At 40.3% G+C, this 27916-nt stretch overlaps 1 protein-coding gene and 1 long non-coding RNA gene across 4 annotated transcripts; one reads left to right on the top strand and one right to left on the bottom strand.

Moving 5' to 3' along the window:
- Positions 1 to 4041: 4041 nt before the first annotated feature.
- keap1a (kelch-like ECH-associated protein 1a) lies at positions 4042 to 27916 on the bottom strand. 3 transcript variants are annotated; one of them, XM_037746878.1, is made up of 12 exons: positions 27669 to 27916; positions 19453 to 20333; positions 17618 to 17817; positions 17301 to 17457; positions 14928 to 15020; positions 12592 to 12738; positions 12398 to 12504; positions 11584 to 11713; positions 10406 to 10602; positions 7555 to 7760; positions 7219 to 7395; positions 4042 to 4764 (listed from the first exon to the last, which is right to left on the bottom strand). In XM_037746878.1, the coding sequence occupies exons 2-12, from the start codon at positions 19663 to 19665 to the stop codon at positions 4586 to 4588; spliced, it is 1806 nt and encodes a 601-aa protein (XP_037602806.1). In that variant the 5' UTR covers positions 19666 to 20333; positions 27669 to 27916; the 3' UTR covers positions 4042 to 4585. The 3 variants fall into 3 exon arrangements, with proteins under 3 accessions (XP_037602806.1, XP_037602808.1, XP_037602807.1); XM_037746880.1 differs by lacking the exon at positions 27669 to 27916 and adding an exon at positions 22975 to 22993; XM_037746879.1 differs by lacking the exon at positions 27669 to 27916 and adding an exon at positions 21555 to 22040.
- LOC119474700 lies at positions 15637 to 17210 on the top strand. The gene is made up of 3 exons (XR_005203623.1): positions 15637 to 15691; positions 16572 to 16694; positions 16845 to 17210. It is a non-coding gene; the product is annotated as an uncharacterized LOC119474700 (long non-coding RNA).

Below are 27916 nucleotides of genomic sequence, written 5' to 3'. Positions count from 1 at the left end.
GACAGCTGTTGTTACCTGTTGTTGAGTTTGCCATGTTATGATTTGAGCTTATTTTTTATGCTAAATGCAGTACCTGTGAAGGTTTCTGGACAATATCTGTCATTTTTTTGTGTTGTTAGTTGATTTCCAATAATAAATATATACATACACTTGCATAAAGCAGCATATTTGCCCACTCCCATGTTGATAAGAGTATTAAATACTTGACAAATCTGTGTTTAAGGTACATTTTGAACAGATAAAGAATGTGCGGCTAATTTGCATTAATCACGAGTAACTATGGACAATCATGCGATTAATTGTGATTAAATATTTGAATCGAATGACAGCCCTAAATAAATAAATCAGGTGTAAACTCAGCCAATGTAACATAACTGTTAAGTTTAAATAGTGTGTAGGCTACAACTGCTTCTAAAACTTATGCAACTGGCTGAATATATGCACATTATGCTCTGCTTCCTACTCATTTTACTCACACCCGTCTGTCTCTTGCTGCTCTTCTTCACCGATCAGCTCCACTGCATCGGTTGGACGTGCCTTGCTCAAGGGCATCTGTTGACAGAGAGGAAGGCAAGGCTAGTCATGCACACACTATAAACTGAAACCATAAACACAAAACAATGATACATATTGTCCAGAAACCCTCACAGGTACTGCATTTAGCATGAAAAATATGCTCAAATCATAACATGACTTCTTCTTCTTCACTGATCGGCTCCACTGCATCAGCTGGACGCGCCTTGCTCAAGGGCATCTGTTGACAGAGAGGAGGGCGAGGCATAGTCATGCAACACACTGTATAAACTGAAACCGTCATACACGTTAGCATCATTGGTAACAGTTAATCCAGGGCAGCAGCAACAGCTCTGAGGGGGAGCAAAGTCGTGTAACCCGCACCTGCTGGGTGCTGTGCAACATATACTGTATGAGTGAAACTACTGCATATGGATGAGAAAGAAGAGAAGAAAGAAGTTCAACATTTCCTAGAAAATAAAAGGTAGAAAATGTGTGCCTCGTGTGTTGGCCACTGAGCAGAAATCCGGCATTATTTAGGGTCAGATTAGAGAAAGCAGTCTGACCTTTTAACCACCATCATGCTGCAACACCTGCTGCAGGCATCTGGGTGATCAGCTGATGTAAACCAAGGGGGTTTTACATAAAGTTTCATGTAGTTAGAGCGTGACAGTGTGCACGAATCTTTCTGTCAAATGACTAATACGGGCACATGTATTTGCATGCATGTACAGTACTCACATGCATCCTCATTTGAATGCCTCGTCGAGGGCTGCGCCTCCACGCCACCAGCCCCTCTCACCAATGTCACCTTCATGGGTGGCTCCATCGGTAGGAGCATCCTTCAGAATGTAACAGATTAGCTTTGCAGGCAGGGATGTTGATGAGGTCATCACTATCCCAAGGTCACACCTACACAAACCCAGCTATATAGGCCCAGTGGCGTTAAAGCCCCCCACCTCTTCAGAGCCTATAGAGGCTCAACTCTACCTCCTGCTTGCTTGCAGATCTGAATAAGGGTGGAATAAGCCATATCCAACGGGATAAGCCTTATTGTAATATTCACGCTGCTTCGGCCCCTTTAGGCTTCTTTCGCCCTGCGAAGACGTGAAAAAGGCCGGACAGCTCCGTGTTTCAACACACCGCATGTGTCACTTATAGTATTTCTAAGCTCCTATGGACTTTTTAATCCCTATACAAGCACATTTCAGCAGGTTGCGAGCTCTGTTATGCAATGATTGATGATCAGATCAGCTCTTTTGGATTCTATCACTTCCTGTGTTCACACTAGGGCTGTCAATTGATTAAAATATTTAATCACGATTAATCCCATGATTGTCCATAGTTAATCGCGATTAATCAAACATTTTGTATCTGTTCAAAATGTACCTTTAAGGGAGATTTGTCAAGTATTTAATACTCTTATCAACATGGGAGTGGACAAACATGCTTGCTTTACGCAAATATGTCTATATATATTATTGTAAATCCATTAACAACACAAAACAATGACAGATATTGTCCAGAAACCCTCACAGGTACTCTATTTAGCATAAAAAATAAGCTCAAATCATAACATGGCAAACTGCAGCCCAACAGGCAACAACAGCTGTCAGTGTGTCAGTGTGCTGACTTGACTATGACTTGCCCCAAACTGTATGTGATTATCATAAAGTGGGCATGTCTGTAAAGGGGAGACTCGTGGGTACCCATAGAACCCATTTTCATTCACATATCTTGAGGTCAGAGGTCAAGGAACCCCTTTGAAAATGGCCATGCCAGTTTTCCTTGCCAAAATTAAGCATAAGTTTGTAGCGTTATTTAACCTCCTTTGCGACAAACTAGTATGACATGGTTGGTAACAATGGATTCATTAGGTTTTCTAGTTTCATATGATGCCAATATCTTCACTAGCTTTAAACCTGAGCCCGCTATAACCTCCGAAAGAGAGAATAGCGTACGGGCCCAAAGGCAGCCTGGCGGATTTATAAGAAGTTCATTAAAAATCGCAAGTTGCATTAACGCGTTAACTTTGACAGCCCTAGTTAATACATTTGAATATGACATCCAAGGAATAAAGTATGTAAGAAGAACACTTGCTGAGCTCGTATAGCACTTTCTGGTGCTGCTAACTGTACAAACACTATGCACAATAAATAATGACTTTGTTCACACTATAAACATGAAGAATTAGTGATTCCAGTTCTTATAGATGGCATCAGCCTTTCTCCGTCCCTCTATCAGAGGGAGACTCTCTCCTCCAACAGTTCCTCTTGGGGTTGTGCAACTGCTCAGCATTAGTGCAGCGAGCATGCAAAAGACGGACTTGTACCACGGTTACATCTGTATGTGTACTAATTTTCCTCCTCTGATTCTCTACGGAAGGCCAACCTCCCTGCCGTACATCTCTTTCTGTATTCCTCTCCCCCTCACGAGACAATGAAAGCATTGAGGCAAATCTGTTTCCACAGCCTGTGAATAAGAGACAGCCAGCTTTGTTTTGCACTCACACACATATGCATGTGACAGATAAAGAACAAATGTGTTTGTGTACGGACATATTTGTGTATGCATGTGTGTGAGAGATGCCTGCGTCATGCCTTCGCCATGTGATTCACTTGCTCTTGTGCAGGGGCTTTAAGTAGTGAGTAAGAGCCCTCCGCTCCCTCGTCTGTCTCCGCTCTCGCTCTCCGGAGGCCCCGAATGCACCACCGGAGCTCTGCTGCTGCCACTTCCTCCTCCTCCACCACTGCTTCATCTCTGCTCGTCGTCCAACAGGTTGCTCTGTCAATAAATGAATGCTCACAATGCAATGTTCAAGAGTTTGAAATTGGAGATGCAAATGGAGACAAACCACAATCACCATTATTCCAGAATAGCAATGAAACATACATGAACATTTTTTTTCTCTGTCAGAAATCTTGACATGTATTTGAATAATTGCTCCGTCCAGAACTGTCTTATTTGGTGGCCTGCTGGGATAATTGCAGGTGAGCCATGGAGGAGATGGAGAGCAGCAGCGCAGAGAGAGATAAGTAAACACACAAGTGACGTCTGCGGTTGATGACTAACGCCGGAGTGACTCCAGTACCTTTCGTCTTTCTCCAGGACGGCTGGAAAAAAGGTTACTGTGGAGGCTCTGCTGGCTAATTATTCTCTCTGAGCCATTTAACATGGACAAACACTCTTTATCCAAGCAGGACATCACTGCTCATAAGCGTGCAAATATCATATTTATATTATTTTGGTAATGTGTCATTGTTTGTCAAGATGTGAACAGATTTGGAGCCCTTATTCTATTGCTTTATTTTTAAACTTGGTGCTTTTGGATGGCAAAAAAACAAAACAGAAACAACATATTTATGTTGCAGCTGTTTTTGGACTTAGCCCACCATCTAGTGGTAGTGCATATGTGGTGACATATTTGGGCTACACACCTAATAATTGAGATCACAAGAGGTCAGTAAAAACACATTTGTCTTTACCAACATCAGTGAATTACAATGATGAGCATGTGGTGCAGAAATACACATTTGATTAGCTTTATTTTCAGAAATAAAATATGGTGAATGCGCACAAAATGGCAGTTTTGGGTGAGACAATATTGTCACAAAATAAAGAATAACACATAAGAAAAGTGCTCATTTAGACACAGACAGAGGTAGAGATACAACACAAGAGTGAGGAATTAGAAATCAGGACACTGAAGGTCGTTTCACTTTGTAAATTTACAAATAAAATGTAACACTAAGAGATTAAAAACAGCCGAGGGGATACAAATAGTACCATTATTTGAGATTATCTCTAGCACCTTGTTCATTGCGAGGTCACCGTCATGCTACCAGCGTCTCTGTGTCACTCGTCCCCCCTAGCAGATGTAGAAACTTCCTCTTCAGCGTTTCCATACCTGCAGTACTCCACGGGGCGATAATAATGAGATCCATGAGAGCGGCGATGTACGAGGAGTTTTCATATTGGAATGTCTTTTTATTTATTGAACCCACTTAACCCCTCTCTTGAAAAGCAGCACCACTTGGAACCGTACTCAACACTTGAGACTTAGTCCTCATCCTCATGTGACTCCATCCTCGTCCTCCTCTTGCTCTGGCAGGCTGCCGGGACAGGGCTCCATGGTAACGGCGACGCCCATGCCGCTGCGTCCAACGGGCATGTCGGTGACGCACGTCCATTCGTTTCTGTCTGGACAGTAACACTCGACGCTGGACAGGAAGCCGTGCTGGTTGAAGCCTCCTGGATGGACACACAACATGTTCATTGGAGCTGTTAATAAACCAATTAGGGAGCTGTTCAATTATTCTTATTTACTTTTTAATTCATAAATGTATTAGTGAAATGATTTATAAAAAGGCCAATTTAACTTTTTGATTTTCAATTGATTTTATTTACTAATGCGGTTTGTTATTCCTTCCCGACCCGACATTTCATTTGCCTGCTGCTCATCTGTTTACTGTTAACATTTGAACTGTGCTTTACTCTATTTAATTAAACAACACTCAGTCACTGAGCCACAATGAGCCTCCTGACCCAACTGTCTACTAATTAATCAGAATTATCTAATTACTTAACAAGTCGGTATTATTATTGCTTCTACATGCATAAGCGTCTTCATGTACTCACCAGCTGCAGAACTGCAAGTATTGTGACATATACCGGAGATATTAAAGGTTTTTCTTGGGGTTGTCAGAGTTAACGTGATAATAACGCGTTAACGCAAATTCTTTAACGCATTAACGCAACTTGCGATTTTTTAGATTATAGCGGGCTCAGTTTTAAAGAGTGAAGATACTGGTATCATGTGAAACTAGAAAACCTAAGGAATCCATGTCATACTTGCTTGTCGAGAAGGAGGTTAAATAACGCTCCAAAGTTATGCTACATTTTGGCGAGGAAAAACGGGCATGGCCATTTTCAAAGGGGTCCCTTGACCTCTCACCTCAAGATATGTGAATGTAAATGGGTTCTCTGGGTACCCACGAGTCTCCCCTTTACAGACATGCCCACTTTATGATAATCACATGCAGTTTGGGGCAAGTCATAGTCAAGTCAGCACACTGACACACTGACAGCTGTTGTTGCCTGTTGGGCTGCAGTTTGCCATGTTATGATATGAGCATATTTTTTTTATGCTAAATGCAGTACCTGTGAGGGTTTCTGGACAATATTTGTCATTGTTTAGTGTTGTTAATTGATTTCCAATAATAAATATTTACATACATTTGCATAAAGCAGCATATTTGCCCACTCACATGTTGATACGAGTATTAAATACTTGACAAATCTCCCTTTAAGGTACATTTTGAACAGAAAAAAAAGTGCAATTAAACGCGATTAACTATGGACATTCATGCGATTAATCGTGATTGAATATTTCAATCGATTGACAGCCCTAGTTTTTCTAGTATAGACTGATAACCAAGTGAAACTTCTTTTAAGGCGAGAAACCCCAGGTGAATAGGGTAAAACATTTAACTAGATATTGCCATGAAATTTCCCCAGTTGATTACTTATATTAAGATTTTTTTTTTTTTTATATTACAAAGTTTTCTGAAATGTTATGCTTATACAGTATATGCTAATGAGGCATTATCTAATGCTAACTCTTGGTGAATTTAGGAGAAATCTTAAGACGCAAATAGACAAAGTAGTAAAATAAACACCAAATGTATATTTTGGATGTTTTCTTTCTACTAGTCTGAAAGAAGACATGTTATGAAACAAAACAGCCCCAAATCTCAAAATTGACCAGTGCATCAAAAACAATGTTTTTGCCTGGATTGTTTCCCCTTAATAGGAATAAAACATAAATGTTTGTGGTAGTGACTGCACACTCGGTCCACAAAAACGAGATGGTACAATGGGCTTAGATACATGAAACGGTTTGTGTACTAAACAGGCCTGACTTCAGGCAATCAATAGTAATCAATACAAGCTTCTTCAAAAAAGGTATACTAAAATACCCGGGAGCAACACACACAAAAGAAATAATTAGGAAAAAGTTAAAATAGTTAAAGAAATAAAAAAATAAAAAAATATGATAAAATTAAATGACATTTATTAAATAAAATTGAATAAGAAGAAAAAGAAAAGAATCGGAAAAAAGTAAATACTAAAAAATATAAATATAATAAAATTTCATTGAAAAAAAAACACGATAAACCCAATGATACAAAACCTGTTGACCTTATTAGTGTTAATAAAAGATCATTGATCATATATTTTGTGAGTATGGGAACACTACCACAAACACTTTTTTTCTGACCTCATGTCCATCTCAAAACTTTCCTTTATAAATTTCTTTTTATAACTGTGTTAATTTTATTTCATTGCAATTTATTTACCTACATTTTATTTTATTTTATTTATTTATTTATTATATTGTATTTTATTTGTATTTTATTATTATTGTTTTATTATATATTTTTTTCTTGTTGTGAGGCAATTTGTTACGTTGTTTAGAAAAGTGCTATACAAATAAAGTTTATTATTATTATTATTATTATTATTATTATTATTATCATCATTATTATTATTACTATTATTATTATTATTATTATTATTATTATTATTATTATTATTATTATTATTATTATTATCAGCTCTAGCCTCCAGCTCTGCAGTACATGCAGTGTGAAAAGCTCACTCATGTATGAACTTTCTTGTATTTTGATTAGTGATGTAACTGACCGAGGACAAAGATGCGTCCCTGGTGGACTGTGACTCCGTGTGCACTGCGGCAGTACTGCATGGAGGCCCTGGGCTCCCATTGGTTCCTGGCTATATTGTAACGCTCCACAGAACACAGCTGGCTCCGCCCATCGTACCCTCCTATTGCGTACAGGTGAGAGTTCAGACACACCAGTCCTGCAAAGACACACAGAGAGGGAACTTAAAGGAGTAGTTGTCAAAATGGCTTTTCCCGCTTTCTTGCTGAGAGTTAAATGAGAAGATCTATACCGCTCTGTACAATAAACATGCAGCTGGAACAAGCAGTATCAGACTCATAAAGACAGACACACTCACCCAGTCCGCTGCGTATAGTGTTCATTGGTGCCAGCTGCTGCCAGGTGTTAGTGTCAGGCTGGTATTTCTCAGCAGTGTTCCAGCGATTGGTCCCATCATATCCCCCCACCACATACAGAACCCCCCCACACGCCGCCACTCCAGCGCCCAGACGAGCCACCGACATCGGGCAAACATAGGACCAGCGATTAGACTCCGGATCCCACCTGCAAACCAAACAGCAGTTGTTCAGTGCATGCAGTCAGTGTGATAATCTGTTGACAATTCCTAATGTCGTTAGTCAATTACAATAATCAAATAAGTGTATCAGCGCTGCAGAACTTTAAATGATTCGGAGGGCAGAAGCTGTGGGAAGCAACCTTCTCAATCTACATGAGCCAGTCAACTTTAAATGGATTAGGTTAAGCTGGCAGACATGTTTGGCGACTATTGACAAGCTTTACTTGAAGCCAAAGAGGATGTAACACCACAGAGAGCAGACAGAGACAAGAAAGTCCACATGATTCTGTAATTCAACAGACGTCTCTAAATACTTAAATTTAGAGACAGTGTGATAGCATCACAACCGTGCAAGAAGCAGTCACAAAAACTTTACAGGTCTGTAGTAGAGATCAAAACGAAGGTTGAGTTTGAAGATGGGAGTGGTCCGAGCAAGTAGGGGGGTAGGAAATGGGAAATTTTATGCCTCTGGTCCGATTTGGAGTTGTAGTGGTGTGATCCCATCACAAGATGGTCTCTAGTTTAAAGGTCCAGTGTGTAGGGTCTGGCGGTATCTAGTGGCGAGGTGAGGAGACTGCAACCAACTCAAGCCTCTGCCGTGTGCAAAGCGTGTTGGAGATCCACAGCAGCAGACGCAAAAACGCGAATGGCCCTCTCTAGAGTCAGTTGTTGTAAGAGTAGCGTAGGTCATTTGGAGCAGAGCCAGTGTGTAGAGTTTGTGTTTATGTGAAAAGTGAGGGGTGAAGCAAGAGAGAGAGAGCGGCGGCGACGGGAGCGGGTAACGTTATCAATTCTGGCCTAAGCAGGAAAAGTTTACAGAGTTTGATTTGTCCGTTCTGAGCTACTGTAGAAACATGGTGGTGCAACGTGGCGTACGCGCTCTCTATGTAGATATAAACGGATCATTCTAAGGTAACGAAAAGACAATGATTCTTGTCATCACGTGAGTATACACTAAAGAAAACATTCATGTTGTAATATTAATTAAATACATTTTCCAAATACGCTTATTTGCTTTCTTGCTCAGAGTTAGATGAGAAGATTGATACCACATTCACATCTGTCTGTTACATACAGTCAGGAGACAGTTAGCTTAGCTTAGCATAAAGATTGGATGGAAGGGGAAACAGCTAGCTTGGCTATGTCCAAAGGCAAAAAAACCCCCCACCTCTAAAGCTCATGAATTAACACTACCATACTTGTTAAATCAATACAAATACTGAACTGCAAAAATGATAAATTGTGGTTTTATGGGGGGTTATGTGCTGGACTATTTCTTATTGGCAGGGTGCAGTGACTTACCTGCTGTGAAACCACAACATGACATTTTTACTTAACACAAATAAACAAAATATAAGGTGCTGGCAGGTACATTTTTCACCTTTGGACTGAGCAAGGTTAGCGGTTTTGGCTTTTTTTTTTATGCTAAGCTATACTAACCTCCCTCCCTAGCTGTAGCTTCATATTTAAACAGACAGATAAAACAGAGATAAGCCGTAAACTTAAGCAAATAAGCCTATTTCCCAAAATGTTGAACTATTCTCTAAATACTGGAAACGTTGCAAAAGCAAATAATGTGAGGTATAACAACGACAACAAAGGACTGAGTCATGATGAGGCAGGTTGGACTGCATGTTAATGATTAAATCAGTTCTCGGCACTGGGTGTATTCCAGCTGTAAACGGCTGATAGGACGGTGGCTGATATTACATCACCTGCCCTCAAACATTGGCAAAGTGCCCTTGAGAAAAAGCACTAAATGCAAGTCACTTCTTGAGCTGACACTGACCCTGTGCTCTGAACCCTGAAATTACTACATGCAGCGAGGCAAATTTCAATGATAAATGTCGATGCAGAATCTCAATTTAGCACTCTTGAACAAGGAGGTATAGCTCCCTGTTGAATCTCTTACATGTTGCTTGGATTCACTTGGGAAGCATCCTCAAGAGCAGAGCCTTTACTGCCAACCATTGTTACTATAAATGCTCCTTTGATGCGTTTCACATTGAATTTTCATTTGAATAGCTTTATCAGCTTTCATTATATTTAGCAGCTTCTCATGAAAAGACTTCGGCGTCTGATGAGTTCTAATAATTCTCTTGTGACCAGCATCTTTTGGAAATATATACCCTTCGATATAAAAAAAGGGATTGAGGTTACATTTGAAGCACACTTTGCTAATAGTATCAAAAGAATCATCATCATTTGGCTTGACTTAAGTTTTTTTTTTTGCTGTTACAGCACTGTAATTGATTGAAAATGATTTATAACTGCATTAAAACTCCTCCCTGCTCGGCGGTGGCAGCAACAAAGATGTAAAGCATTCCCGACCAGATCGACATTCCTGGATAGTGTGTCTCAACTTGTTTTGAAAGAGCCCGTGCTGTAATTAGGCTAAGAGGAATACCTGCGAACTTCTCGACTGCTTTTTAGGTTGAATAGCAGCTATTCATTTCATCTCTCTCATGCCATTATCCATACTTACACTGGGCTAAATGCGCTAAGAATGTGTGCATAGGGGGGAGGAAATCCACGCTCATTACATTCATCTTAGTAAATAAGATGTCATTAAAAGCGAATTACTTCTCGAGTGCCTGGTTAAATAAATAAAGCCTCCTCACACACGTCTCACCTCTCCACTGTGTTGTGATGTGTGGAGCCCTGGGAGCCTCCGACGGCATAGATGCAGCCGTCCACCACGCCCACCCCGACCCTGTTCCTGGGGATGTTGAGGGAGGCTCGCTGGCTCCACTGGTTGGTCATCGGGTTGTAGCAGCACAGGGCGCTGGACTCGGTGTTGTTTTGAAGCGACAGGTTCCTGCCTCCGACCTGAACAGAGATTATGTTGATGTCTTAAACTTGTCAAAACAAACATTAATCCGTTCATGACTCACAGACAGAGGAAGAGAAGTGAGAAAAAGAAAGTGGGTAAAATAATTACAGTATTAAATATCAAATGTACACAGACTAAAACTTTAGTTTCCCAGTTTTGTATTTCTCATATCATATTGTATCTTAACTAGGGCTGTCAAAGCTAATGAGACAACACAAATTTGTTCTTTGATCTTTCGAAGGTTATAGCCGGCTCAGGTTTAAAGCTACCGAAGATACTGGCATCATATGAAACTAGAAAAACCTAATGAATCCATTGGTACCAACCATGTCATGCTAGTTTGTCGCGAAGGAGGTTAAATCACGCTCCAAACTTATGCTACATTTTGGCGAGGAAAAACTGGCATAGCCATTTTCAAAGGGGTCCCTTAACCTCTGACCTCAAGATATGTGAATGAAAATGGGTGCTATTGGTACCCACGAGTCTCCCCTTTACAGACATGCCCACTTTATGATATCACATGCAGTTTGAGGCAAGTCATAGTCAAGTCAGCACACTGACACACTGACAGCTGTTGTTGCCTGTTGGGCTTCAGTTTGCCATGTTATGATTTAAGCATATTTTTTTATGCTAAATGCAGTACCTGTGAGGGTTTCTGGACAATATTTGTCATTGATTTGTGTTGTTAATTGATTTCCAATAATAAATATATATTTACATTTGCATAAAGCAAGCATATTTGCCCACTCCCATGTTGATAAGCGTACTTGACGAATCTCCCATTAAGGTACATTTTGAACAGATAAAAAAATGTGCAGTTAATCGTGATTAACTATGGACAATCATGCGATTAATTGTGATTAAATACTTTAATTGATTGCCAACCTTAGTCATAACATATAACATGGCTTTGAGTGTCATTCAGAAACTAAAACTCAATGCTGAATGACATTTATGACACAACTGGTGCAACTTACAGTATAGAGCAGTCCAAACAGCGCACAGGCCCCCAGACCACTACATGCAGACCCCATGTCAGCCAGTTTTAGCCACATGTTCCTCCTGGGATCATAAGCCTCCATGGAGGCCAGTGAATGCTGCCGGTATCTGAAAAGAGACAAGGAAACGGTAAGTTCACTCGAAATGTTCTCTCGATTTTAGATGCATTCTTAAATATAAGTACATAGCAGAGAAAGACCTACAAGAAAAGGCCAGTGGCTTCATATGGTGATACATGTATGCATGGTGGGGTTTGAAATTTAGTGGTGGTACTCAAAGAAACATATAAATAAAAAAAAAAACATCTTAAATGGTAGTTTTAAGCTTATAGCTACTTGGGTTAAAACCCCAACTGTGCTTTATGACAGAGGAAAAATAGTTCAACATGCAGTTTGCCACTATAATGTATACTTTATGAAGGGTTTACAAACATAGGAGGGTGCATTCATAACCTCCAAATAGCCACTGGGTGGCAGACTGAGACACTTTCTGGATCCATATTTTGCATCTAACATTAAAAAAACACACATGGCCTGCTACTGCCAAATGTTTGTTTTGAGGAAAGTGCACACAAGTTGTGTATTATAAACTGACATCTATGCTGTGAATGCAGCTCACTCATTAACATGTATGGTATGATATAAAGTGCGAGCAATAAACACAAACTGTTGTCTCAATCAGTCTCTGATGATCAGAAATATGTCCCAAAATGTGTGTTATGGCCCACAGAGTGTCTTACAATAAGTGTTCAATCAAAGCAATGCTGTTGAGGAAACTATATGAGATAAGTACCCGCCGGCCACGTAGATGAGTTGAGTTCCCCGGTTCGGTGCAGGAGGCAGCTTCCTCAATGTCATATCCTGGAAGATTTTAGACAGGAAGTCCTTACAGGAATTGGCCTGGAGATAAAAGAAAAAAGAGATGGTAACAGAGTGAAAATTCTCATCGGTCATGCCAAGGAAACATAAAGCAAAGCTGCAGTTTACCTTGCTGAGGATGGGGCAGGACAGGAGCTGGTTCTTTAGGAACTTAGGTGGCAGGGCGTAGATATGAACCGCATTCAGGAGGGCATGCAGGTACTGGGCTCTGCCCTCCATATCCCAGCGGACCCAGTCTGTGCAGGCCTTATACACCTGACAGGGATTTATTTAGACATGTCAGTATGTGGTTTATGTACATCAAGATACACTCTTGTCAGAACTTGGACTAAAAGCATTTGTGCTATGTTTAACCTTTTTAGCATGATAGGACTGTTGACTCTGACTTTACAGACCAAATTTACAATTTGAATGTCAATTACTGTAAGTTTCCTTGACTTCTAGGTTTTCTGTGGCTGTGGTAAAACTTCAGGTAGGTCAAAAAACTAGACCATGGTGTCTCTAATTAATGGTTCCGATGTTGATCACAACAACAGGCATGCACAATCAAATTATCTTACAATATACAGCACTGTTCTTACGCTTTGATCCAAATTATGCTTTTGTAGGTGAAAAAATAAGACTGGAAAAGAAGACTGTTGAAGATGCAAAAGACCCTTTATTTGCATAAAAGAGTTTGAGTCTCTGCAGAGGTTCAACAAACTGGTTTGTATTTACGGGTACATATTGGTATATCGTAACCCAAATGACCCTCCCCGTTGGCTACCTTAATCATTGTAATGATTACCCACTCCCCTCCCCTTCTCCCCCAAAGTTTTTCCCGTAAGTTAACAAACTTTTCCATATATGGCGAATGTTCTGGTGTAATACAGATAACAAGATATCTAAACTGGAAAAACAAAGTTCGGAAACTTGTGTTTGGACAATTATTTCTCTGTTGTTACATTGCTAATGGTCATTGTATTTTACATCGTTGGAAAGCCTGTTTATTTACCTTCGCAATGATGTCCAACTTGTAAGGATCATGCATTTGTGGGATGAGCAGCACAGCTGATTATGTGGGCCCAAGAAAAATTTGCCAAAATGCTCTGCCAATGGTAAACAGTGTATTCTCATAAGGCTGCCAGGAAGCCTGCAATGACTGCCCTTCACCGTCAGGCCCGTTTGCGCTGGTGTCGACAACACAGACAATGGAACCTTAACATGTGGGGGAATGTCATGTTCAGCGATGAGTCCAGGTTCTGTCTGCGAAAGTTGGATGGCAGGGTCAAAGTATGGAGACAACGCGGAGAACGCTATGCTGATTGTTGCACCGATGGAGTAACAGCTTTTGGTGGGGGCAGTGTCATGGTGTGGGGCGGCATTTTCCTCACTGGCCAATGCAGTGAGATATCGGGATGAGATTCTGCAGCCAGTGGCGATCCCATATCTCCACAATCTGGCACCTAACTTCATCCTCCAAGAAACAACGCTCACCCCCACAGAGCCAGGGTTATCACAGACTACCTCCACAATGTGGGAGTAGAGAGAATGGAACGGCCTGCCAAGAGTCCAGACCTCAACCCAATTCAACACTTGTGGGATCAGCTTGGGCGTGCTGTACGTGTTAGAGTGACCAACACAACCACGCTTGCTGACCTGCAATGAATTCTGGTTGAGGAATTGAACGGCATCCCACAGCAATGTGTGACCAGGTTGGTGACCAGCATGAGGAGGAGGTGCCAGGCTGTTGTGGCTGCGTATGGATCTTCCACCGCTACTGAGGCTCCTGAAGGTGTATTAAATGAATAAAGTGTAAAATTGCCAATATTTCTTGTTTGTTCCTTGTTACTGATAGAGAGTTCAATCATCCAATCCACCAAACAACTCAAAACAAGAGTCAATTCCAACAGGAGAATACACTGTTTACCATTGACGGAGCATTTTGGCAAATTTTTCTTGGGCGCTACCCACATAATCAGCTGTGCTGCTCATCTCACAAATGCATGATCCTTACAAGTTGGACATCATTGCGAAGGTAAATTAACAGGCTTTCCAACGATGTAAAATACAATGTCAATTAGCATTGTAACAACAGAGAAATAATCCACCAAACATAAGTTTCCGAACTTTGTTTTTCCAGTATAGTTGCAATTACTGGATACACCTGGGTTCAACATCCTGTGGAACGATGGCTGTTCCTTCACTATCTAGTCGGTCAGGTCATTGACGCAATTTCAGAATGTTTTGATATCAACCCTTCGACCCTTCAACCCTTTGATATCAAGACTTCGGAGAAGCCTCGAACCAATACAATTCAACAACCAATAGAAACATTAATAAAAGTAACATAAGAAATGAGTTGAAAACAGGGTTATAGGAAAGGCAGAACAATACAATGATTGCAATGTGTTCCTTAAATGCCTGTCAGTCAATTTATAAATAGTTCTTTTAATGCCACACACCTCAGACTCACAGAGCACCTTCAGACTGTCCTGACTGATGAGCTCCAGCAGCTGGCAGTGAGACAGGCTGAAGAACTCCTCTTCTTTAGTCACCTAAGACACAAGAGCACGGTCAGATAAAAGGCATTCAACTACTGAAAATGCACACTTTAGTGCTTTTTCAGATTTTATTTTTTCATGTGGAGTAGGTATTATTCAGTGATTAATGTGGGAGTTGGTAGGTGGGTTTTAGAGCCAGGAATTATAGATACAGACACAGAGGGAGCATTCACACACTTACAAAAGCAGTTTCGATCATTTAAAAAAAAAAAAAAAAAAAGCGTCCGGGAAAGAAAACATGTGCAATGTACTGGCAAAAAGTAAGCATACTGGTGCCAAACTGACAGACCTTGGTCCGGGTAATCATTAAACACCGCAGCTGTACTAACCAATGAGATGTGCTGATGTTAAGGCATGACTAATTAGCTATGCATAAAAAAATGCATATAAACTGGAATGTTCTTTAGCTTCTTTAGTGACTTACTGCCTGTGCAGTCTGTATAAAGTCAATCAGCATATACAAGATCTAACATAAGACAGAATGAAAAGTGCTATAGCTTTTCTGCTGACCCTAAGCCTGTCAGGGGCTTTGGTGACGGCCTTAATGCCTGACATCTATGCAGAGCTGAGAGACCTGAAAACCACGGTGGAAACTCAAGCACAGGCAATTACGGGTCTAACAGCAGACCTGGATGCGACCAAGACGGATCTACTTAACTACAAAGGTAAGGCAGAGGAGAAGGAAAAAAAGTTGGCAGGTAACAACGGGAAATAATATGAAATTACTAAACTTAAATAGTTGAACATTCCATTCTAAAGTCTACTGTCAGAAGAGCAGCACATTTTACAAACCAAGAGCGATCTAGGCTATAATATTAGACAAATACGAAGAAGTTAAACACATAATCCCGACTAAAATGTACACAATTGAAGCTGGCAAATGCAGGAAGGACAGCTAGCAAAAGAAATAACTGTCGATGTGTGAATGCGTAAATTAGCAGACCTTATTAATTTAACGGAATACTCAAAAGTCAGACATAGTTGTCTAGATGGGGCAGTCATATAGCTTTCAAAATAAAATGGATGAATAGATTACGCTTCATTATACCCCTTTGATAATGATGTGGCGTGTATGACTATTTCGGTCTTCTTTCAGCTGCGTCCCAGACTCCTGCGGTGTGAAACGGACTCAAGACCAAGTAAAAAAAATAAATCTGAAAACATAATTCAAAGTGGAAAACACCCACAGCATACAGCCAGCTGTCCTTCCTGCATTCGTGAGTTTAAACTGTGTTGCTTTTATCCTGGATTATGACTTTAAATTCTTTGTATTTGTGTAATATTATCATACGATCTGCGCAGCCTTGATTGGTCAGTAGGCGGTGCTTTTATACAAGTTGATCTGTTATCTCGTACATAACCTGCTGTGGATATGTGTTCAGCATAAGTTACCATGGTGATCTAGCCCGGTAAGAAGTGAACCACCGTCGTAGGACTGTAAAAACCCAGGGTTAAACCTGGCGTTACCTCACTAACCCCAGCTGTGAGCCAACTGGAACAGATGATAAACAAAGAACATGTACTTTTCATGCCCTATTTTCACAGATGCATCCAAAGTGGCCTTCTCTGCAGCTCTGACTGTAGGACTGGGACCCTTTAATGTTGAAACTACACTGATCTACCCAAAAGTCATCACAAACATCGGCGCGGGTTACAACGTCTTAACAGGTATGTGTTTGTACATGTCAACGGCTCGCTGTACATTATCCCTTACATGACATGCAGAAGAAACAAATAGATTATTACGATTATTGTGAGACCATGATAACTGGAAAATTTAACTAAGCTCTCTGTCTGTTTCTTTGCACTTTAATGCAGGTATCTTCACAGCCCCCGTCAGTGGCGTCTACTTCTTCAGGTTTAATACCATGGATGGCCGGATAAGCGTTCACAGCGGTGCAGCATTGTACAAGAACAACCAACGAGTAATTCTGAACTATTCCTGGAATCACTGGGAAGACCATGAGCGTATTTCTAATGGAATAGTCCTGGAGCTAGTCCAGAGCGATACAGTGGACATGCGTCTTCCTGCAGGGTACAGTGTCCTAGATTATGGTGAACACAGTTTCAACATTTTCAGCGGTTTCCTTCTTTTTCCCATGTGAGAACAACATGGCAGGAGTGTGTTAGAGGCTGAACAACACCTCCACTTTGCTCAATAAATACACCAAGTGTCACATGTTTGCCTAACATAAAGTAAAGCACAAATGACAATAAAAAAAAGCTTCCCTAAAACCCTGACTTGTGTTTGCGTTTTCTGTATGTGCACCTCACCTCACTGAAGTGTGTATTGATATACTCTCGACTCCGCTGGTGCAGCTCCGTGCAGCCGATCTCCTCTGCGAAGCGGGCGATGCCGATGACATTAGCAGGCTCCAGGTGCTTAGTGAGGAAATCGCAGCATGCCTTGGCAACGTCATCCATCTGATACCTTGTAGAAAAGAACAGAATACGTAGGAAAAATTCAATTACGTCCTGTCTATTCTCCACCTAAATGTATAATTCAAATGTCATTTTGATGCATTTAACCAGTAAATCCTGAAAGAGTGTCAGAATAACTCTGTGTTACTGTGTAAGTACTGCATGTTTACCTCATAGCAGCCATAAGAACGTGCAACACACACTTCTCTCCCACTGTGATGTGGGAGGTGTAGGCAAAGTCAATAAGTCTTCCCACCACCTGGGGGCAGACATCACGAAGAGTCACCTCGGAGGCGCGACACTCTTTGAAGCTGCTGGTGAACATGGCTCTGAAGTACGGGCTGCAGGAGGCCAGCACCACCTTGTGCACCTGAAAAAAAAAACGTATTGACTGGAATCACTGGATTGGACTGGATACTGTATGTATCGATCAAGTGGTATTCTTCAATACAGCATGATGTTCATTTAGTAAATTATGGTCATATTTAGAGTCAAATAGACCATAAAGCAGGGTATGCTTTAGGACATAGCTACCTTGTGATTGACAGGTCGTTACCACGGTGTTGTCTGTGTTTTCGTCTTAGAACTTTAACCTTTTCACAGTGCGTTTTCAGTTCATTAAAGCTATTATTAACATTTTGGTCACCTAAAAATGTCTTACTCAGAGTGACCCTCTCGTCGAAGAGTACAGAAGCAAAGAGACGAAACTTCTGTGTTTTTTTTTAAGCCATTTTGGGCTGAAAATGTTAATTATATTCATAATATTTTATTGTTCAACACAGGCCATTTCGATAGAATATGACAATAGAGTAGAAATAATTTTGTTTGACTTATGTACTGCACTTTTTAGGCGGACGTTTTACTCGCTTTCAGTCCAAAATGGCAGAAGCATAGCTTTGCTACTGGGCGCTGATGTTGCAAATGGAACAAACAATTGGCTTTCACTTCTTGGCAGTATACGGTCTTTGCTCTCGTGTTACTTCTGGTTGCAAAAAAAACAAGATGGCGATGGTACAAAACCAAGATGGTGACAGCCAAAATGCCAAACTCAAGGCTTAAAAACTGTAGTCTGCAAACCAATGGGTGACGTCACAGTGACTATATCCACTTCTTATATACAGTCTGTGGTATCAGAACATACTGCACACGGTTAATACAAAAAAATTACACTAGATTTTGAAGAATTATGCTTTATGTTGCGCACTGTAATCTAAAGAGTTACCACAATAATATTTATTGATATATTCAGGCAGATTTTTGACTTGTCTGACAACCTTTTACTACATTTAGTCAGTGTCCGGGTTCCATACTGTGCGAGTACTTTACTGCAGGGGTTCTCAACCTTTCATAACTTGAGGCCCACTTCTGCTTGTTAAAAAAATTCTGGGGACTACCTTCTTAAATAAATGACAAACTGGGCTATAAAAATGTCTTATGCCACCGTCAGGTGTAATGACCCACATAGATATTCAGCTTACCCTCACCCATCACTCCCTGCCATTATGAATCCAAAGTATTCAGGGTCATATTTCCTCACCACACACTTTTACTGGTTTCAAAAAATGCTCAACTTTGTGTCCATGCATCTGTTACATATATGTCTGTAAAGGGGAGACTCGTGGGTACCCATAGAACCTATTTCCATTCACATATCCTGAGGTCAGAGGTTAAGGGACCCCTTTGAAAATGGCCATGGCAGTTTTTCCTCGCCAAAATTTAGCGTAATTTTGGAGCATTATTTAGTCTCCTTCCCGACAAGCTAGCATGACATGGTTGGTACCAATGGATTCATTAGGTTTTTCTAGTTTCACATAATGGCAGTACCTTCACTCTAGCTTTAAAAGTGAGCCCGCTACAACCTCTGAAATACAGAATAGCAGGTTAATCTAACCATTTGGCAGCACCTTTGCGGCCCACTAGGTGGCGCTCTGAGGCCCACCAGTGGGCCGCAGCTCAGTGGTTGAGTATAGCTGCTTTACTGCATTTAATTTCGAGGGTGCCTCACCTTGAAGTCCACCGTCCTTTCCTTGTTTGTGACATGTAGCACCAGGTCACACAACATCTCCTGCCGTCTGAATTCCTCCATGACCTCGAGGGATCTGGAAGCGTGGGTCTCGACTGCGTAGTCCAGATACCCGGACCCGTGCATTGAGGGAACCGCGATAGCTGAGAAATCAGGGTCGCGTGTGGTCCGTTTCTTCCTCATATGGCAATGCATTGTGGGAGAGGGGTACTCCAGATTGCTTTTGAGTAATTACCTGTAAAGTCTTACAGTCTTGTACAGTTCAGTGTTTTTAGTTCTTATCCCATTGGGCTCAGACTTCCAACAGAGGAAATTCCTTTGGTCTTTGACTCCGGTGAGCAGATGCCCTTAGTTCCTCCATTTGGCCTCAGATTTAACACAAAAGTCTATTCAGAAAGTAGACATTTCCCAAGTAATTAGGGATGTGGAGAGCGTAATGGTACTATCCATTGGTGATCCCGGCCACAGCCAGCAGGCAGAGCAAGCAGTCCAGAGAAAAAGCCAGTTGCCACATAAAATACGTTCAGCTCATATGTTTCTCTGAACAAATACGGCGGGTAAACAAACTTGCAGACTGATGGTGAACCACATAATACTCCCTCATCCACAGATCCAGGCTCCAACATGACTGGCAGCCTTTGAATCAGGATCAGACAGTTCCCAAAGTCAAACCATGATCATTAAAATCGCTGCTGGTCCAGATTTTACAGGTTTCAGGGTTTTGAACGTGATCCATTCTGACATTTCAGAGAGACTTCTGCAATTTAGTGTTCCACAGGAAAAAAAGGGGAAGTGGTTGGCAAATGTGTGTAACTGCACAATCGGATGTATGCTGGCAGGGATTTCTTGTTGTGATGCTTATCCTGCAAAAAAAGAAGAAAAAAACTGATTAAGTTAAAGATGAGAGACTTTCAGTGGTTTGAAAAAAAAGCTAATGGAATCAAAATCTCATGTGAATGTGACGTTTTTCCCTCGTGTATGAATGTGTGTGTGGGTGTGTGAGCGTCACACACTCAAGGTTTCACTTCCTTGCAACTGAAACAGAAAAGATGTATGCTGTTGAACTGCTGCACACCACAGCTTTTTGCCCAAGGAAATGGTTTCTGTGTTTTTAGTTTGGTTTACTTGGGAAAATACTTTCTTCAACAACTTTTAGGAGTATAATATTCTCAAATACAATCTGTAAGTGTAAGTAATCATGAATTAATTCTCTACCATTTTTATGTCATTTCATTTTTAACGATAAGATACAAGATATAGGAAGGCTGTCCCTTATAGGCTGAACTCTGGCAAAATGGTACCTCTTCATATATATTTTGACACTTTAAAATTTTGAATGGCATTTTTAACATGCTCATTTGTTTATAGGATTTATTCCGATAGACCAGAAGCCTTTTATCAACACAAGATCAGAGTAGAGCTGCGACAATTAGTCAACTGATTGAAAGAAAATTAATCTGCAACTATTTTGATAATCAAATAACCATTTAAGTCATCTTTAAAAGTGCTAAATGCGAGATTGGGAGCATTTCTATTGCCTCCGCATGGCTCTTACCTTATGGCTCTGACCTTATTCCAGGCATCTAACTAAAAACCCATTCAAAAAACCCATTGACTTCCAGATGAGGGAACCGGATGTGCTAAAATGCCAACTCATTTCCAGGTTTTAGGACTCATTCCTGTAGCTCTCTATAATAATGTATACATCCCCAAATAGCCCATTAAATAAGGAATAATCCAAAAACATTATTCATTATTCATATTCAACATTAATTAACAGCAGTGCGGCAGCGGTACTGCCCAAAAAAAATGGTCAGCCCTACTTTCTTTAACATTTGCGAGATAGAGCATTTAGCCTTGGCGGAGGTCATCTAGTTTTGTCATATAATCAGGAATAGTTAAAAGTCTTTTCCTTCCTCGCTTCTTCAAAGAGCTCAGCCAAACAGACAACTGTTTATAGCCACAGCCAAAGTGTTGAGTCACGGAGGAGTGACTGAGACTGCAGACAGTAGCCGGCTGATAACCATATCCAGAAGACACATTCACGCTATTTAAAGCAACACAAGGTATGAATGAATTCCTACCAGACACCAGAAGCAGTCGCTGACCAATCACTCCATTGTTTCCTTAAACAACTTCCACTTCTATTCTTTTCTTATTCTCTGAAGTAAAGAAGTAAATACATAAAACCACTCCCTCATGTCAGCGCAGACCGGTGTCATCTGACTGGAACCTGTTTGACCGTCTATCTTAACTTAGTGAATGTCACGAAAAGAACACGCTCACAACAATGATCTGCCTCTGACGTAACAGGAGAACACTGTGACTTACAAGTACACAAACACTTTGAGGTTTTCAAACACCTCTTATCTTGGCATTTCTGATTAAATCTCAAGGATTGTATTTCTACATTCGTCGTCGATAATCCTGAAAAAGAAAATGTAAACAAAGAACAGGTGTAAGGGAGAAGTTGAGATATGCTTTTGACAGCTTCAATGAAAGATCTTTATCATTCCGCTCTGTGGAAGACATGATGTAATTACTGTATGTGGGTATAAATGGTGCACTTGTCTCTAATAAAGCACAAATTAGAAGCCTTATTAGCGTCTTGTTGATTAAAAAGCCCCCTCAGTACAAGTAGAACACTCCATAGATTACACTATAGATTTTGAGGCAACACTTGTAAGTAATGCTTAACTGATTCATGACTCATGATGATTTAAAGCGTGCATTAATGCAGGATGTTTCAGGGATTCCTGTTGATTACCATTAACAAATGATTAAGTCACTTCATGTGACTAGTTCGCACTCAATAGATCATCAGTTAAGGAGTGTCAATTCATATTTACTTCATACGTTAATTGATATGCGACCAAGTTAGGTAACAGTTTATAATAAGGGTACAATTCATATACTTAAGTAATGCATAACTAATGCATGACATGATACATCCTGTCATCCAGTCATGTATTAGTTCATGACAACCTTGTGATTGACAGGTCGCTACCACGGCGTTGGATGTTGTCCGTGTTTTCGTCTTACAACTTACAACCCTTTCACAGTGTGTTTTCAGGTCATGAAAGTTAATTGTAACATTTTGGTCACCTAAAAATGCCTTTAATTCAGTGCAAAAAACGAAGATGGTGACGACCAAAAAGTCGAACTCGAGGTTCCAAATCCGTAGTCCACAAACCAATGTGTAAGTGACTATGTCCACTTCTTATATACGGTGTATGTTTACCCAACACAGCAAACCCAGAGCATATCCGGCAAACATGAAATATCTGCATTCCACAGAGTCACTTGCTGCTACGGCTTGAGGCAGAACAAATCAGCTCTCAAGTTGGAGAACAAGAAAACACTTCTGCTATGCTGCCTGTTCGCTCCAGTTCACAGTTCCTTAGAATCAATAACAGTAGAATATTTAGCATGAAAGAAACAAACTTTGATCCTACTAGCGACGAAACTACTCCGACCTTCTTTGAGAACCACAGCAATACTCACAGCAACTGATTTTGTTTTTCTGTGCCACCAGCATCTATCAGATGCTGTGTTTTACCGAGCAAAGCACACGGAGGTTATTACACAATCAAATCTGTTCCCTCACCTCTCACCCTACAACCAGTCGGCCTGTTTGCTGGTCATATGACCACAAGTGTGAGACGGAAAGGGAGGGAGAGTGATGCAGATGGGAGAGAGAGATTTTGAGGGCAGCGTACAGTGAGCGAGGGAGAGAAAAACAAAGAGAGATGGCAGGAGTGAAATGATCTTAGATTTAACAGAAGGAAGACTTCAAAGAGAGAGAGGGAGAGTCATTAATACAGTACAGAGCTCAGTTTTCCATAAAGGGCCATTGTGCCTGGATATATCAGCCTGTCCTACTCCCCTGATCAGGCTTTAAGGGGGTTAACAATGCATTACTGTGTAAACACAGTGCGCAGAGCTTGACTACTATATAAAGCATTGCTCAAGCCTGCAGGAGCACTGAGAGAACACAAGTTGTGACCAGTTCATTGATTTCAACTATCAATGCTTGTTTGACCAAGCTCCTGGCTGTTGGCATCACATGGTGGTGATACTGTTTGGTTTTGTCTTAATTTGTTTCTCAAATGGCTGTTTTGGAGGCGGGAAGACCAAATGCAGATTACTGGGGATTCAATGATAAAAATAGCATCTTGGATTCAGTTGTTGAATGATTTCAGGGAGGAGATCTGTGGTATTCATCGGATGAAATTTGTACTTTTGAGACACTAAAACAGAGAATAATAGTTTATTTTTCATAAATCACAGGTCTGGCTTGGTGCAGAATTTATAAGTAGAAACAAGAGAGGCAGAGAGGAGGAAGTTAACCATTTACAGGCTTCTTCTGTTGGCAGGTGGTAGTCAGCTGTCTGGGAACACGTCAGCATGTGCAGTCAGCTTTGACCTAAACGTACAACATACAGGACTTTGTATGAGGAGTGATGATACTCTGACTTAACCTTTGACAATATGTTGTCTAAGACTGCTGACTGTAATGACCACACGTCTTCAGCAATGTTTCGTAACAGCAGCTGCACAAGCTCTTCTTGCCTTGTCATCTTCCAGCGGCCCTGATGGCTGACTGGGGTCAAAGGTTTCTGATGACGTGTGCTGTTTCTTTTGCTCAGATTTCTTATATTTTAGGAATATGAAATGATACAGCTGTTGATATTTGGAGAATTTAAGAGTTAAAAAGCCTCCTCTGAAGACATTTGATGGTCAGAAACATAAATACTAAAATAACACTTGAAAACAAAAGAATTAAAAGTGCCCAATGCTTCCTCCTGACCACAAACTCGCCATATACAAACATACAAACACTATATATACAGTCACTGGACAAAGAAAATTCCTTTCTTATCTGTGGTAAAAAAAACGTGTGCGCACACAAACGTTTGGGAACGCGCTGAACAGATATGTTGGTGTATTGACACATGCAATGCAACAAAAGAAATGTTCTAATATTGTTATTGCAGTGTGTGTTGTATTTAACATGGCCGCAAATTATTATTTTCATTTTCGATTCATCTGCCACTTATTTTTTTGGTTAATCAATGAATTGTTTGGTCTATAAAATGTCAAAACAATTCCCATAACCCAAGTTGAAATATTTATATTACTTGTTTGCTCAGACCAACAGTCTAAAACGAATGACTGTAAAACAGTTAATCAACTGACTAATTGATTAATCAACTAATTGTTTCAGCTCCAGTTTATTTCTATAGGTATTTGATCCTCTTCCTTGATGATGAGAGACGTTATATTTCTCAGCAGGGAGTTACTGCGTATTTGCAATTGCATCTAGAGCTGAAACAATAATTTGATTATCCAAAGAGTTGATATTTTAACTGTTCTTTGTTGACTTAAAATGGTAGTAAACTGAATGTCTTTGGGGTTTGGATTGTTGGTCAGACAAAATAAGACATTTGAAGGTGTCACCTCGGGCTCTAGGAAATTATTATAGACATCTTCACTATTTCTTGATGTTTTAAAGTGTCAATCTCGACTGATTTTCATTTAAATAAATGTCTGTTAAGTGACTATCTATCACCAAATGAAGTAACACAATGGAGATTGAGCCTAGGCCCACTGATGACAGTATTACAATAACTATATATTTGCAGTATTATGAACTGGGTGATATTCCCCCCCAAAAATGCTGTTGTATACACACAACAAATTTAACTATGCACACAATTCTGAAAACTTGAAGCTCATATACATAGAAATTGAATTTTTCTACACTATTTCTATGCTCTTGTATCAACAAAAAGACTCCAGACTGCTAAACTCGAAGCACAATAATAGTTAATAATAGTTCTGTGTGTAGAAAAAAACAAACCCTTGTTACTGTGGAAGTACTGATCTGCCTCAGAGCTTTTCAGACTGTTCATCGCTTCAACGTCTGTAGCAACGGAGTCAACAAAGCAGCTAAATATGCTAGTGTAGGGTATCTGAGGCCACTTCTTCAGGTCGTCCTCCCATCCCTTGATAGTAGAAGGCAGAGCTATGATCACATTATCTTGTTTAAGCTGTAATAGCTGGTGTTCCCACATGATTTACTAGATTTTTTTTAAAGGTCCAATATCGTTCTTATTTTCAGGTTCATACTTGTATTTTGTGTTTCTACTAGAACATGTTTACATGCTGTAATGTTAAAAAAAAAACTTGTTTTCCCTCGTACTGTCTGCCTGAATATACCTGTATTCACCCTCTGTCTGAAACACTCCGTTTTAGTGCATTTCAATTGAATTGCAACGGAATTACGCTGCTAGGCAACAGCTTGGGTCCATGTTTACTTCCTGTCAGCTGATGTCATTCACATCCACTGCAACAGGAAATAAACTGGGACACATTTAGAATGTTTATGTTTAGAACTGTGTAATGGTCTAAATATTGTATATTTGTGACATCACAAATGGACAGAAATCCTAACGGTTTGTTTCAAACGCACAATTTCTGAATACGGGTTGTGTGTATTTCTCCGTATATTGAGCGTTTTGATAGTTCACCAGTATTTATGAAGCACTTAAACCTGCTTTATAATATAAAAGACATGAAAATCTCACTTTTTACAATATGGGACCTTTAATACAATCGCTTTAGGAGAGAGGATTAGCGTACCGTTACCATGGAAAACATGGTTGTGGTTCAGTGACAAGACGTGCCGGAAGTTGTGCCAATAATTCACGCAAGGCATCATGGGGGCTAGGAATAAGGTGGATAGATGAACATGCCATTTTTTTTTTCCAATTATGTGATTAATAGTTTTGTTTATAAAATGCCAGAAAATAGTTTCCCAAAGCATCTTCAAGTTGTTGGTTTTTTTTCAACACTCAAAAAAAATCCCTAGATTTAACTTACAATGATATAAGGAAGGAGAAAAAACAGAGAATGATTTTAACTTTAAAGGTCCCATATTATAAAAAAGGGAGATTTTCATGTTTTTTTGCTAAAGCAGGCTTAAGTCCTGAATAAATACTGTGAAAGTATCGAAACGCTCAATCCACGGGGAAATACACACAGCCCGTATTCAGAAACTCTGCATTTGAAACAAGCTGTCAGGATTTCTGTCCATTTGTGATGTCACAAATATACAATATTTAGACCCTTTACACAGATTTAAACATTAACATTCTAAATGTATCCCAGTTTATTTCCTGGTTGCAGTGTATGTGAATGTCATCAACAGACAGGACGTACACATGGACCCAAGCTGTTGCCTAGCAACGCAATTCTGTTGCAATTTCGTCGCAATTCCGTCGAAATGCGCTAAAACGGAGCGTTTAAGACAGAGTGTAAATACAGCTATATTCAGGCCGACAGTATGAGGAAAATAACGTTTTTTTTTAACATTACAGCATGTAAACATGTTCAAGTAGAAACACAAAATACAAGTATGATCCTGAAAATGAGCAAGATATGGGACCTTTAATACAATCGCTCTAGGAGATAGGATTAGCTACCATTACCATGGAAAACACCGGTTGTGGTTCAGTGACACAACGCGCTGGAAGTTGTGCCAATAATTCACGAAAGGCATCATGGGGGCTAGGAATAAGGCGGATAGATGAACATTCAATTTTTCAATTAGTTGATTAAGTATTGTTTATAAAATGCCATAAAATAGTTTCCCAAAGCATCTTCAAGTTGCAAAAAAAAAAAATCCCTAGATTTAACTTACAATGATATAAAGAAGGAAAAAAAAACAAAACAGAGAATGATTTTAACTTTAAATTGCATATTTGTAAGTTGTCTGTGATGGTTGTTTCAGCTCTCTGAAGCTCTTTATTTTTTCATGAGGATGTTTGTAACAAATGAACTGAGAACATTTGACTCTCATTATATGAATGACACAATGAGCAAAAAGTTTCAATTCCCCCTTTAACGAGTCTGCGCACTACTGAACTGAGGAAACAAACTGAATGCTCGACAACTAAAGTAAAAAGAACAAAACACTACCGGATATCTCTAGTGTCCTGTACAGAAACACACTGCTGTTACTGCGACGACGTGGTATGAAGTAACACAACAAATGTCACCATAGTGCTGCAGTAAGATCACACAATAACAACAACAGTGTGTGAATATCACAGTGATTTCTGCTCCAAAGGGCGCGTCCACTCAGCACATGAAACCCACACTTTTACTTTAAAAGCAGCTGCAGATTCACTCACCAAACAGCAGCTGTTGACTCCGTAGATCACATGAGAACAACACGGGGAGTTTCCTCAACAACTCGACCGCAGGAGGTGTTCCCTGCCCGGGTGTCTGCTCGGTTGAAGCTCTCCGTCCTGTCAGAGAAGCAGCAGATATCTGAACATTAACAGGAGAAACTGTGCGGAGCTGTGAGCTGTGTGAGTGTCGCTGCTGCTGCTGCTGCTGCTGCTGCTCTGCGTCGCCGCGGGCGGACTTCCAAAAGCTG

Source organism: Sebastes umbrosus, chromosome 16 (genome assembly GCF_015220745.1).
Source record: "Sebastes umbrosus isolate fSebUmb1 chromosome 16, fSebUmb1.pri, whole genome shotgun sequence".
In the NCBI taxonomy this organism is placed as follows: domain Eukaryota; kingdom Metazoa; phylum Chordata; class Actinopteri; order Perciformes; family Sebastidae; genus Sebastes; species Sebastes umbrosus.
Note: the sequence above shows the minus strand (reverse complement) of the source record. Positions and strands in the feature narration are given on the sequence as shown.